This window comes from Mobula birostris, chromosome 10, assembly GCF_030028105.1.
Source record: "Mobula birostris isolate sMobBir1 chromosome 10, sMobBir1.hap1, whole genome shotgun sequence".
Classification (NCBI taxonomy): Eukaryota; Metazoa; Chordata; class Chondrichthyes; order Myliobatiformes; family Myliobatidae; genus Mobula; species Mobula birostris.
Genome location: NC_092379.1, coordinates 103,170,229 through 103,183,991, shown reverse-complemented (window position 1 = coordinate 103,183,991; position 13,763 = coordinate 103,170,229). Strand labels below are relative to the sequence as shown.

General features: G+C 42.0%; 1 protein-coding gene across 4 annotated transcripts in view; it reads left to right on the top strand.

The window, feature by feature from the left end:
• Positions 1–13,763, top strand: part of dlg3 (discs, large homolog 3 (Drosophila)) — a 404,968-nt gene that overhangs the window by 378,035 nt on the left and 13,170 nt on the right. For all 4 annotated transcript variants that reach the window (XM_072270742.1, XM_072270744.1, XM_072270743.1 and 1 more), the window contains 2 exons: positions 8,879–8,980; positions 11,483–11,655. In XM_072270742.1, the coding sequence (XP_072126843.1) occupies positions 8,879–8,980; positions 11,483–11,655 (275 nt within the window). The remainder of the gene's footprint in view (positions 1–8,878; positions 8,981–11,482; positions 11,656–13,763) is intronic.

Sequence of the window (13,763 nt, the reverse complement as noted above, 5' to 3'; positions counted from 1 at the left end):
AGTGCTCTGTGTAGGTGCGCTCAGCGGTGGGGAGAGCTTTGCATATGATGTACTGGGCTGTATTCACTATTTTTTGTAGGCATTTCCGTTCAAGCACATTGGTGTTTCCATACCAGGCCATGGTGTAACCAATCAATACACTCTCCACTGCACATCAAGGGAGATTATCAGACTTTTACATGGCATGCTGAATATTTGCAAACTTCTAAGAAAGTAGAGGTGCTGCTGTGCTTTCTTCATAATGGCAGCTGCATGCTAGACCCAGGACAGATCCTCTGAAATGATATTACCGATGAATTTAAAGTTGCTGACCCTCTGTTAAGTCCTTACTAAACATCCATATGGATAATACCATCTCTAACTTTGAAAAGCTTCCCCGTTACAAAGCAAATTAGTATTCACTTACCTTGTTGTTATGCATGTCCTTACAGAAGTGTCATAGTTACCATCTGTTTAATGCTGGCATCAATTTCATCATCTTTATTTATCAGTGAGTAAAATGCATTGAAAATCAACTTTTTACCTTGCAAGTGAATGGCTGCAAAAATAGACAAGTAGTACAACTTTTGAAAGGAATCACTTCGTCAGGTGATAATGACTGTTACAGAGTCATAGAACACTACAGCACAAAAACAGGCCCTTCAGCCGACCTAGTCCATACTGAAATATTAGTCTGCCTAATTCCATTGACCCACAGCCAGACCATAACCTTCAATACTCCTCACATCGACGTACTTATCCAAATTTCACTTAAATGTTAAACTCAAGCCCGCATCTATTAGTTCCACTGACAGCTCACTCCAACTCCTGTCATCCACAGGGTGAAGAGGTTCCCTCCCTGCCCTCCCATGTTTCCCTTGAACATTTCACATTTCACCTTTCACCCTTAAGCTATGGTGTCTAGTTGTTGTCTCACCCAACCTCGGTGGGAAAAAACTGTTTGCACATACCTCTCATAATGTTTTGTACATGTACCAAATCTCCCCTCATTTTTCTACACTCTAGGGAATAAATTCATAACCTATTCAACCTTTCCCTATAACTCAGGTCCTCAAGTCCTGGTAACATCCTTGTGTATTTTCACTGCACTCTTTCAATCTTATTGGCATCTGTCCTGTAGGTAGATAACCAAAACTGCACACAATACTACAAGTTAGGCCTCATCAGTGTCTTATATAACTTCAGCATAACATCCCAACTGTTGTACTCAGCTCTTTGTTTTATAAAGATCAATGTGCCGAAAGCTTTCTTTACAATCCTATCTATCTGTGACACCAGTTTCAAGGAATTATGGATCTGTGTTCCCAGATCCCTCTGTTCCACTGTACTCTGCAGTGCCCTACCGCTCACTGTAAGCCCTGCCCTGATTTACCCTCCCAAAGTGCAACACCTCACACTTGTCTGCATTAAATTCCATCTGCCTTTTTTTTGTTTAGCCTTTTTCACTAGCTGCCCAGGGTCCAGCTGCAAGCTTTGATAGTCTTCCTTGATGTCCGCTACACCCCAAATCTTGATGTCATCTGTTGATCCAGTTAGCCACATTATCATCTGGATTATTGATATAGATAACAAATAACAGTGGAGCCAGCACCGATCCCTGTGGCACACCACTAGTCACAGGCCTTCCGTCATAGAGGCAACCATCTAGGATCACTCTCTGGCTTCTCCCCGCAAAGCCAGTGTCTAATCCAGTTTACTACCTCAACTTGAGTCCCAAGCGAATGAAACTTCTTGACCAACGTCCCATACAGAACCTTGTCAAAGGCCTTGTTAAAGTCCAGCATCCACTGCCTTGCCTTCATCAACTTCCCTGGTAGCTTCCTCAAAAGACTATAAGATTGGTTAGACTAATCAGTCCGTGTCTTTCCAAATACTTATATATCCAGTCCCTTAGAATGCCTTCCAATAACTTACTACTGATGTCAGGCTCATCAACCTATAATTTTCTGGCTGATTTTTAAGAGCCGTTCTGAAACAATAGAACAACATTAGCTGTCCTCCAATCCTTCAGCACCTCATCTGTGGCTGGGGGCATTTTAAATACATCTGCTGGGGCCCCCGGATCTTCTGCACTAGCTTCCCACAAGGTCCAGGAGAACTCCTTGTCGGGCCCTGTGGATTTATCCACCCCAATTTTCCTCAAGAGCAAACACCTCCTCCTCTATAATTTGTATACGGACCATGATGTCACTACTGCTTTGCTTTACTTCTATAGACTCTGTGCCTGTCTCCTGAGTAAAATAGTTGCAAACAATCCATTTAAGATATCTCTATTTCTTTTGGGTCCATGCTTCATTGACCAGTCTGATCTTTCAGAGGACCAATTTTGGCCTTTGCCATCCTTTTGCTCTTAATATAATCTGTAGAAGCCCTTGGGATTCTCCTTCATCTTGTCTGCTAGAGCAACCTCACGTGTTTTAGCCCTCCTGATTTCCTTCTTGAGTATTCTCTTGTATTTCTTATACTCAAATGCCTCATTTGCTGCTCCTTGCCTATCTCCTCCGTTTTCTTAACCAGGGCCTCAGTATCTCTTGAAAACCAAGGTTCCCTAAGCCTGTTATCCATGCCATTCATTTGACAGGAACTTACAAACTTTACTCTCAAAATTTCACTTTTGAAAGCCTCCCACTCACAAGTACACCTTTGCCAGATCTTTTGTCTTTACTAGATTGTTTCTGATCCCATCAGAATTGGTCTTTCTCCAATTTAGAATCTCAGACAGAGGACCATCGGTAATTATCTTGAAACTAATGGCATTATGATCACTAGATGCAAAGTGTTCCCCTACACAATCTTTTGCCACCTGCCCTGTCTCATTTCCTAATAGGAAATCTAGTATTGTACTTTCTCTAGTTGGGACCTATATGTACTAATAAAGGATTGAGTCCTAACCTCATCCACCTTTCCTACATTACTCCTTGCATTGATGTCTACCTTTGTATGTATGCTTAACAACATCGTTCCCAACAACCACTCCACTATCTGTTCTGGCGCTCTTGTTCCCATCCCCCTGTAACTGGAGTTTAAACCTGACCCCAACCCCTTCTGTACAGGTCCCACCTTCCCTGGAAGAGAGTCCAATAATCTGTAAATAGAAGCCTTCCCTCCTACACCATCTTCTTAGCCATGTGTTATACTGTATGATCTTCCTATTTCTAGCATCACTAGCGTGTAGCACAGATAGCAATCCCGGGGTCATAATCCTGTCCTTTAACTTAGCACCTAACTTCCTGAACTTTCTTTGCAGGACCTCGTCACCCTTCCTACAAATGTCATTAGTACCGATGAAGACTATAACCCACCCTGTCCACCCTCCCACTTAAGAACTCTGTGAACTGACATCCGAAATGCAACAGACCATCTACGATTCTTGTTCTTGTTCACAGAACCTTCTGTCTGCTCCCCAAACCAATGAATCCCCTATCACTACAATTCACCTCTCCTCCCCCTTCTCTTCTGAGCCAAACTTAGTGCCAGAGACTTGACAGCTGTGACTTTCCTCTGCAGGCCATTCCCCCACCCCCAAACAATATACAAAGCAATACCTTTTGTTGAGGGGAATGACCACAGGGATACTCTGCACTAACTACCTATCCCCTTTCCCCGTCCCGACATTTATCCAGTTACCTATATCCTGCTGCTTGGTTGTAACCTGTTGATCAACAGCTCAGCCTCCTGAATGATCCAGAGTTCATCCAGCTCCAGTTCCTTAACATATCTGAAAGAAGCTGCAGCTGGATTCTCTTCTTGCAAGTGTAGTCATCAGGAATACTACCTTCCCACGCCATGCAAGAGGAGCATTCCACTACCCTGCCTGGCATCTCTACTGCTCTAACTATGCAATAAGAAAAATGAAGCAGAACTGTCCACTCCTCCCTCGCTGAAGCCTCTATGTTCTTTAATGTCTTTTCACATAAATCAATGAAGTCAGCACAACTGGTGTAGGAAATCAATAACTTCAAGGCCATCTGCATTTGCACTGATTTTAAACTAGCTTGAATGTAAAGTTTGCTTGCAATGTTGTTTAAGAGAAGACACAATGCAGCAAACAAGAAGATTTGTTCAAATTGATGAGAAAAGAAAGGGAGAAGGTTACCCAACTAAAAGTACTATGACCTCCACCAGCAGAGACTTTCACTGCATACATTTCCAGGTTATCATGACAGGAATTTCTGATGCAGAGTCTCATCCTTAAACACTGACAGTTCCTTTTCCCCACAGATATTGCACTGAGTTCCTTCAGCATTTTTAGCTCATTTCGTGTTGTTGTGTCTAAAAATCCTGTTGTTGTAGAATGAAGAAGTTTTTTCTTTTGATAAGTCCTTGAAGAAATGCTTTTATTTTCACAATACCAGCACTTAGCGTCACTTCCTAACTATGTAGGCAGATAAAACATTAAGAATACCAAAATCTGCGAATCTAGCTCATTAGCGAGCAGAATAACGAAAGTGTTGCGGAGTTGCAGACTAACATGGGGAGTGGGCTCTTGCTGCGGTCTGCTACAACCACTCAGAAGCAGTGGGCATGAACACGTAAGTGCAGTCAGCACGCTGGTATTAAAGCGAGACATAAAGTGGATCACTCCAGGCCCACACTCCTGTCGATTCTAGTAGCTTACGTCCATTCGCTGGAAGATAAACTGGATTTCGTGCATCTGCATCTGAACCAGTGGGAGATGAGTCACTGTTGCACAGTTGTCCTGACAGCAACATGGCTTCAAGACATGATTTCAGACTCAACGATCCAGCTAGAAGACCTAATCTCCTTTCAGAAATGCTATGACCTCCAGTAAGATCAGTATGGGAGGTCTTTATCTCTACATCAATAAGGACTGGTGTATAATGGCACACTGTTTGCCACAGGTAAAGTTTATAATGGTGAAGAGCAGGCCCTTCTACTTACCAAGGAAGTTCCCTGCTATTGTGATTATTGCTGTTTACATCCCCCTGTGTTGGTGCTGGAGAAGTGCTACAGGAGCTGTGCAGTACAATCTGCAAACTTGAAGCTGCTCAACCCGATGGTGTCTTCATTGTTCCTCGTGACTTCAGTCATGCCAACTTAAAAACAATCCTGCCAAATTTCTACCAGCACGTCAACTTTGCAACCAGAGGAGAGGATGTATTAAATCTGTTTTATACCAACACTTGTGGACCCTACAAAGCTAACCCCACCTTCACCTCAGATATTCATACCACATAATCCATTTTGCAATCTCTGCATAGACGACTGGTTTAACGAGTCAAACCAGTTCACAGTGAGACCAGGACCAGGCCAGAAGGTGACATCTCTGTGCTGCAGGACTGCTTTGAAATAACAGGCTGGAGCATATTCAGGGAGGCAGCTACTGATGATCATCATGTCAACATTGATGAATATTCAGGATCAGTGACTGGCTACATAAGAAAATGCATTGAGGAAGTTGCCATGATTAAACACGACACTGCCAAGGTAAACAAGAAACCTTGGCCAACTGCAGACGTTTGTGCACTGCTTAAGGATCAGGACACTGCCTTCAGATCAGGGGACAGGGTAACACTAAGGTCAGCAAGGGCCTCACTCTCCTGTGCCATCAGGAAGGCAAAGCACGAGTGCGCAGATGAATCCACAGATGCCTTTGTGACTCCAGGGACATGCAGTGCATGTGGCAAGATATACAAACCATAGTGAATTTCAAGTCCACCCTATGTGTCAGTGACAGCGATGCCTCCCTTCTTGATAGGCTGAGTGCTTTTCATGCACGATTTGACCAATTAAGTGATGTGACATCGAGGATAGCCCCTGCTCTTCCTGAGGAACAGGCACCTTTTCTGGCCGCAGCCAAGGTAAGGTGTACCCATGCAAAGCTGCAAGGCGCACAACGTAGCTGGTTAGATGCAAGGAACTATGCAGCCCAGCTAGCCAAAGGTCTTAGTGACTACTACTACTACGTCGACTCAGGCCTAGGGGGCCGGCGTCGGTCTTAATGAACATCTTCAGTATTTCTCTGAAACAGTCGACTGTCCTTGCAGGTTTTAAGGCAGCCAACATCATTCCGGTGCCCAAGAGGGCCTAAATGATTTCTATCCAATGACACTGACTTCAACAGTCATGAAGCGCTTTGAGAGGCGGGTAGTGGATTCTATAAAGTCCTACCTTCCAGCTACATTGTTCCTTTTCCAGTTCACCGACCACTAGAACCGGTGCACTGATGATGCCATTGCCTCGGCCCTCCACTGTGTCCTGTCCCACCTAGAAAACGAGCCCTCATGTACCAGGATGTTGTTCATTGACTCCAGCTCGACATTTAACATGATCATCCCTCAGAGGCTGGTGGGTAAGCTGTGCTTGTTGGGACTCAACACCCCTCTGTATAACTGAATCTTGGACTTCTTGACAGAAAGACCTCAGTCAGTCTGAGTAGGCAGCTCCATCATGCTGGAGAGAGGGAAGGGTCCAACGTTCCTTGATGTGCACAGTTCCAATAAGGCTTAGGGTCCAACCTTCCTTGTTGTGCACAGAACAGATGATCTGACCTGGAACTAGAACACCAGCTCACTAGTCAAGAAGGCACAGCAGTGTCTACACTTTTTAAGGAAGTTGAGGCGTGCAAGGCTCTCCATACCCCTTCTAACAACTTTCTACAGGAGCACCATCGAGAGTGTCCTGCCTGGCTGCATCATTGTGTGGTACAGAGGCTGCAGAGCAACAGACCACAAGACCCTACAGAGGACAGTAAAAACCAGTGAGTTCTCCTCCCTCTAATTGTGACATTTACCAGGAGTGATCAGACAAAGGGCCCAGAGCATTGTTGAGTATCCCTACCACCTATTCTACAATCTTAGACCAACTACCATCAGGAAAAAAGGTAAAGAAGCATCAGGGCTAGGGCTGCCAGGCCAGGTAAGTTTCTTCCCTCAGGCTGTGAAATAATGGGGGTATACCTGGATGTCAGACTTGAGTAGAGCACGAAACAGAGGTTGTGTATAAGAAGGGCCAGAGTCACCTCTACTTCCCGAGGAGACTGAGGTCCTTTGGAGTATGTAGGCCTCTCCTTCCCATGTTCTACCAGTCTGTTGTTGCCAGTACAATCTTCGATGTGCTGGTGTGATGGGGCAATGGCATCAACGTGGGTGATACCAACAGGCTCAATAAACTGATTAGAAAGACTGGCTCTGTTATAGGAGTCAAACTGGACCCAGTGACAGAACAAAGGACCCTATGGAAAATCCTAGCAAGGTTTCTCGCCCTCCGATGCCACCTTAGCTGAACAGAGCACTTGTAGTAATAGACTAAGACAACTGTGCTGCTCCAAAGAGCACTATGAGGTCATTCTTACCCTCGGCCATTAGGCTTTATAATCAGTCAACCTATGGGGAAGTGATGAATCCCTCCTTTGTGGTAACTTGTATTTTTATTCTTTCTTAGTTTTCTTATAATATTTTCTATATCTGTGCACTTGAAATGCTCCTGTGACACTGTAATTTCCTTTGGGATTAATAAACGATCTCCCTATCTGATGAATGCCCTGCCACTATCAAGGTCTCATCACTAAGACAACAAACTTTGCTGTTTACCTGTGCTGCGCTTTAATACATGCAATTTGAATTATGCTTTATTAACATATTTTAATATATTATTTTGGTTTATGTGTTGTGTATGATATATATTATGTGGGCACACCGTGGTGCAGAGGAATGTGGTTTTATATGGTTGTATATATGTACAAATGACAATAAACTTGTGTAAACCACATTGGTGGATCTGGTGTTGCATATTATACTCTACTCCACACAAGGATGGCAGATTTCATTCCCTGAACGAATTTGTTAACCAGTTGAACTTTGATGACAGTCAAGCAGTTTCATAGTTAGTGTTGTGCCCTTTTTAAAAGAAAATCTAGCTTTTACTTCATTACTTGAATTTGCATTCCTCGCTGCCACTGAGAGATTCGACCTTGTATTTGTGCATCAGAGCACTAGCTGATATTCCAGGAGCACAATGACAACTTGCTATTCATGCTGTTTGACATTAATTATATGATTTATTCAATAAGTACTGCTTGAATCTTTTGAATCTTTGAAGTAAGCCAGTTATAGTCCCTGTGATGCTCGTAGAATTCTCACTAGAAGAAGCCTTTTTCAAAAAAAGAAGAATAGATTTGGGCTGTGAGCATCTCTGGCAGAACTGTCCTACCCTAGTTGTGCTAAGGAGATGGTCAGCAGCTTTTTCCTTCAACCACTACAATTTTTTTTGATGAGAAGTTTTGACCAATACAGTAATGGAAGTCATAACAGCCAAAAATAAAAGTGCTTGATCTTGTCAGATCTCAGAAGCTAAGCAGGCTCAGGCCAGGCTGGTATATGGATGAGAAACGGCTTGGAAATGCTAGGTACCATTGGTGGCACAGAGTTGCAGCTTGTAGAGATGATGCATTGTAGCTCCAACCACCACAAGGTGATTCTGGCATAAAGTGCTGTATTTTGAGGAGATTGCACATCTTCCCTGTGAATGTGAATTCTCTTCACTTCCCTCCCACATCATAAAGTTGGTCAAATTGGTCGGTGTAAATTGCCCCTAGAGATTGTGGAAGAATTTGAGCGGAATCTGATGCCATTGTGAGAATATAACTGGATTAGCATAAATGGGTGCTTAAGCGGCACAACTCGGATTTTTTCTGTGATGTAGTGAATAAATCTGTGCTGGTTGGAGAGGAACTTGGAAGTAGTGCTGTTTCTATATATCTCCAGTCCTTGTCGTTATAATAGAGGTTGCAGGTTTGTGAAAGTTTCACATAAAGGTCTTGCTGCAGGTTATTTACATGGTGTGTATGGAACATGGGCTGCTTGATTACATTCTTTGATATAAATGTTGGTCTCTATTCATGTTTTTAAAATTTCAGTTCATTATGCTCGACCAATAATAATTCTGGGACCAATGAAGGACAGAGTCAATGATGATCTGATCTCTGAATTCCCAAATAAGTTTGGTTCCTGCGTACCTCGTGAGTACTCTGAATTCTGATCTTATAAGTGCTGTTAAACTAACTTTTGTATTTGTTATCCTGGAACTTTCCAGTTTTGGACTGTTAGTCTTAAAGAGGAATCGGTTTTCTATTCCTTGGCCATAGATGGTTGAAATCTAAATTTGAGAGAAATATAATTCCTCTATTCATATATTGTGAAAGTACTAATCTACTCAAGACTATGTAATTACTAAAAGTTATTGCAGTCAATTGGTTTGCCACTATGCTTCTGTGAAATTAATCTTATAATAAAAACAGTTATAAGAACATTTTTGTCCGGACATTAAAGCAGTGGAGAAAATGTCCCAAAATACACAGATCAGTCAGCTGAATAGTGTATAATGAAGGACCTCTAGTGGCCAAATCCTGATAGATATGTCAATGTAATTTACTGGGATTCGCATTAGGATGAGTATGTTTGTCCCAATTAAGCTGCTGCCACAATTAGTTGAAGTTTCATGGAAATAGTTAAAAAGGTATTAAAAAAAAGGACAAACTGAATAACAAATTACAATTTATAAGACCAAAAGACATAAGAGCAGAATTAGGCCATTTGGCGCATTGAGTCTGCTCTTCCATTCAGTCACGGCTGATCCTTTTTTCCCCTCCTCAGCCCCACTCCCCGGCCTTCTCCTTGTAACCTTTGATGCTGTGTCTAAGCAAGAGTCATTTTCTGCCTTAAATTCACCCAATGACCTGGCCTTCACAGCTGCCTCCACATTCTACAAATTCACCACCCTCTGGCTAAAGAAATTTCTTTGCATCTCTGTTTTAAATGGATGCCCCTCTATCCTGAGGCTATGCCCTCTTATCCTAGATTCCCGCATCATGGGAAACATTCTTTCCACATCTACTCTGTCTAGGGTTTTTAACATTCGAAAGGTTTCAATGAGATCCCCCCCTCATCCTTCTAAATTCCAGTGAGTACAGAACCAGAGCCATCAAACATTCCTCGTATGATAACTCTTTCATTCCCAGAATCATCCTTGTGAACCTCCTCTGAACCCTGTCCAGTGCCAGCACATCATTTAGATGAGGAGCCCAAAATTGTTCACAATATTCAAGGTGAGGCCTCACCAGTGCCTTATAAAGCCTAGGTATCACAAATCTGCTCTTGTATTCTAAATCCTTTGAAATGAATGCTAACATCACTTTTGCCTTACTCAACACCAAATGGATGTATAAATTAACCTTTGAGTGTTCTGCACAAGGACTCCCAAGTCCCTTTGCATCTTAGATCTTTGGATTTTCTCCCCATTTAGAAAATTATGATTTAAATGAAATACAGAACAAATTAGAAAACTACCAATACTACTGCAGTACTACAGAATTAGTTCAACCGTGTTGTGTACTTTTGACTGTAAATGAACAAAATCAGTGCAAGCACCTAGTGCAGGATGATGAACTATCTTCATACAAAGCTCTTGATGCCTTGTAATTCTTTGTAGTTTTTAACTTGTTGAAGTAGTGAAATCGTTTCATTTTCACACACTGCCATTTCCAGCATGTCCAAGCCTGAATACTTGAAACCACAGTGAGCAAGACAGTTCTGAATTGTCCTATTGTTTATTTCTTGTGAGCTGCCAGTGGCAAAAGTCACTGCTTCTTGAACACAGACACATGCAACAAATGCTATTTAAAAATTGAGCACTGATGCTAGTTTAAAAACTGTTCAGAAATAGTCTGTCCAACTTAAGTGGCATAGTTATCTAGTAAATGAAGGGAATCTCAGCTATTTTCTCAATTTATTTTTGTTCTTTAAGAGTCGTCCTAAATAAGCGACTACCCCAATTAACTAATGGCCCAATTAACCATAATCCACTGTATCTGATTACCTAGGAGGGAAAAAATCTATTTACTTTTGTTGTCCCGTGTTCTCCCCTTCCAATTTGATATATAAGTGGCACCTATATATAAAAAAAAACATTGTTTTTTTACCCTCTTCCAGACAGCACTTGGAGGCATAAAGATCAGATAAACGTGTCCTCAGTTATGACCACCAGTACATCTCCAAATTTAGTTAACTTATCATTAGTGATTGTGAGTTCTGAAATTCCATCTCTACCCAAATGTGCCCTCACCTGGATCTGATGATCACTTGCCAGCTCTTGTCTCACCCATCCCTCTCACCTTTTTATGCTCAGTCTTGATGTTGGGTCTTGAATTGAAACACAAGTGCCTCCACTGATGCTGCCTGACTTGCTGAGTTCTTTCAGCATCTTTTTTTTGCACCTCCTTAATCATACCTAGTCCTCTATCTTCCTCTAGGATAGGATACTACTTTAAATCTGCCAAATTTAGTGCATGAGAAAGAAATAGAGTAGTTACGTTGAAACTTGGATGAGGAAGTGTAGGAGGGGACTTGGGAGGAGGGTTGATGCTGGCATGGACATAATTGTTCAAATAACCTGATTCGTTTATCTGTATTTTATGTCATTCATAACAAATTAATTTAATCAGCAGCTGTTTTACTTCCACCAGACACCACCAGATCAAGACGTGAAAATGAAATTGATGGGCAAGATTACCATTTTGTAACCTCCCGAGAGCAGATGGAGAAAGACATTCAGGATAATAAGTTCATTGAAGCTGGGCAATATAATGACAATCTTTATGGGACAAGCATTCAATCTGTTAGAGCTGTAGCTGAGAGAGTGAGTACGGTTGAGTGTTACCACAATTTTTTTTTGTCATTGCTAACTTGCAATTGGAATTCACTTTAATCATAAAGCTAATGCCACTAACTGTAAGGAAAATTGCATGGAATACTCTCAGATGGAATATCTTAATTTGTGTTCAGATAAATTCAATTCACTATACCAGTGCAGATTCACTTTGGCAGTGAACAAAAAAAGGTAACATGTTGAGTTAGAGGTACAGCAAAAAGAATTGGAATTAAGCTTGTATATGTGTCCAATACTGTCAGTGGAAACAACATCAATTGTCCCAAGGAAACCTACAGGACCAAAAGCAGAATTATGTATTATACTCCTGGTATCAATTAAAATTATCACTAAACGACATTATTTTCATGAGAAATGTACTTCCTGATGTCTCAGAATGTTCAAAATGTAAATTGCCTGTATAAAGCAAAACATAGAACATAGAAATCTACAACATATTTATAGGCCCTTTGGCCCACAATGTTGTGCCAACCGTGTAACCTACTCTAGAAACTGCCTAGAATTTCCCTATCACATAGCCCTCATTTTTCGAAGTTTCATGTACCTACCTAAGAGACTTGTAAAAGACCCTATTGTATCCGCTTCCGCCACCGCTGCTGGCAGTGAATTCCACACACCCATCATTCTCTGTGTGGAAAAACTTACCTCTGACATCCCCTCGGTACCTATTTCCAAGCACCTTAAAACTCTGCCCCCTCATTTTAGCCATTTCAGCCCTGGGAAAAAGCCTCTGGTGATCCACACGATCAATGCTCCTCATCATCTTATACACCTCTATCAGGTCACCTCTCATGCTTCATTGCTCCAAGGAGAAAAGGCCAAGTACACTCAACCTATTCTCATAAGGTACTCCCGCCAATCCAGGCAACATCCTTGTAAATCTCCTCTGCACTCTCTCTATAGTATCCACATCCTTCCTGGAGTGGGGTGACCAGAAATGAACACAGTACTCCAAATGGGGTATGACCAAGGTCTTGTATAGCTCTTGTATAACATTACCTCACAGCTCTTGGACTCAATCCCACGGTTGATGAATGCCAACACACCATACACCTTCTTAACAACACTGTCAACCTGCGCAGCAGCTTTGAGTGTCTTATCGACACAGACCCCAGGATCTCTCAGATCCTCCACACTGCCAAGATTCTTAATATTTATATTATATTCTCTCTTCAAATCGGACCTACCAAAATGAACCACTTCACACTTATCTGGATTGAAGTCCATCTGCCACTTCTCGCTGTAACCTCTGACAATCCTCCAGACTATCCACAACCTCCCCAACCTTTGTGTTGTCAGAAAACTTACTAACTCACCCTTCTACTTCTTCATCCAGGTCATTTATAAAAATCACAAAGACGAGGGGTCCGAGAACAGATCCCTGTGGAACACCACTGAATACGATCCATCTACAGCCACTCTTTGCCTTCTGTTAGCAAGCCAATTCTGAATCCACAAATCAAGGTCTCCATGGATCCCATGCCTCCTTACGTTCTGAAGGGGCCTTGCATGATATCATTATCAAATGCCTTACTGAAATCCATATATACTACATCCACTGCTCTACCTTTATCAATGTGTTTTCTTACAAAAGATCTGTCATTGTGACTATCAAATATGCTACCAATCATGAGGTAGCACTCTCTGTTCCTTTTATCCTACCCTTTGACATTCTGGACAGCTCCCTCAAAAGCTTCAGTTATCAGAGCCCGCTGCACTAAAACACTTGAGAGTAAAGCTGTACTATTTTATATTATCGTCTGCTGAGCTTTACTGTTATTTTCCTGCTAGTCTTCTGTTGCTGAGATTTCTAGGTTGATCTACATGCTGATCAAAAAGAAGTCCAAGATTGAATCTCTTGATTATGATGTCAAGGAGCCAAATGATACTGCTTCACATGCTTCTGGATCTTACTTTGGATGTGGGGCTAGGTTGGAGTAAACGGGTGGATTCTATGCCTTGATTGCAATCATAGAAATGAATGGCACAGGAGTCAATTCAGCCGACATCTGTGTCAAACAAAACTAGACCATGCAATTCCCACTTCCCAGCTTTTGGTCTGTACCCTCGTAATAGCT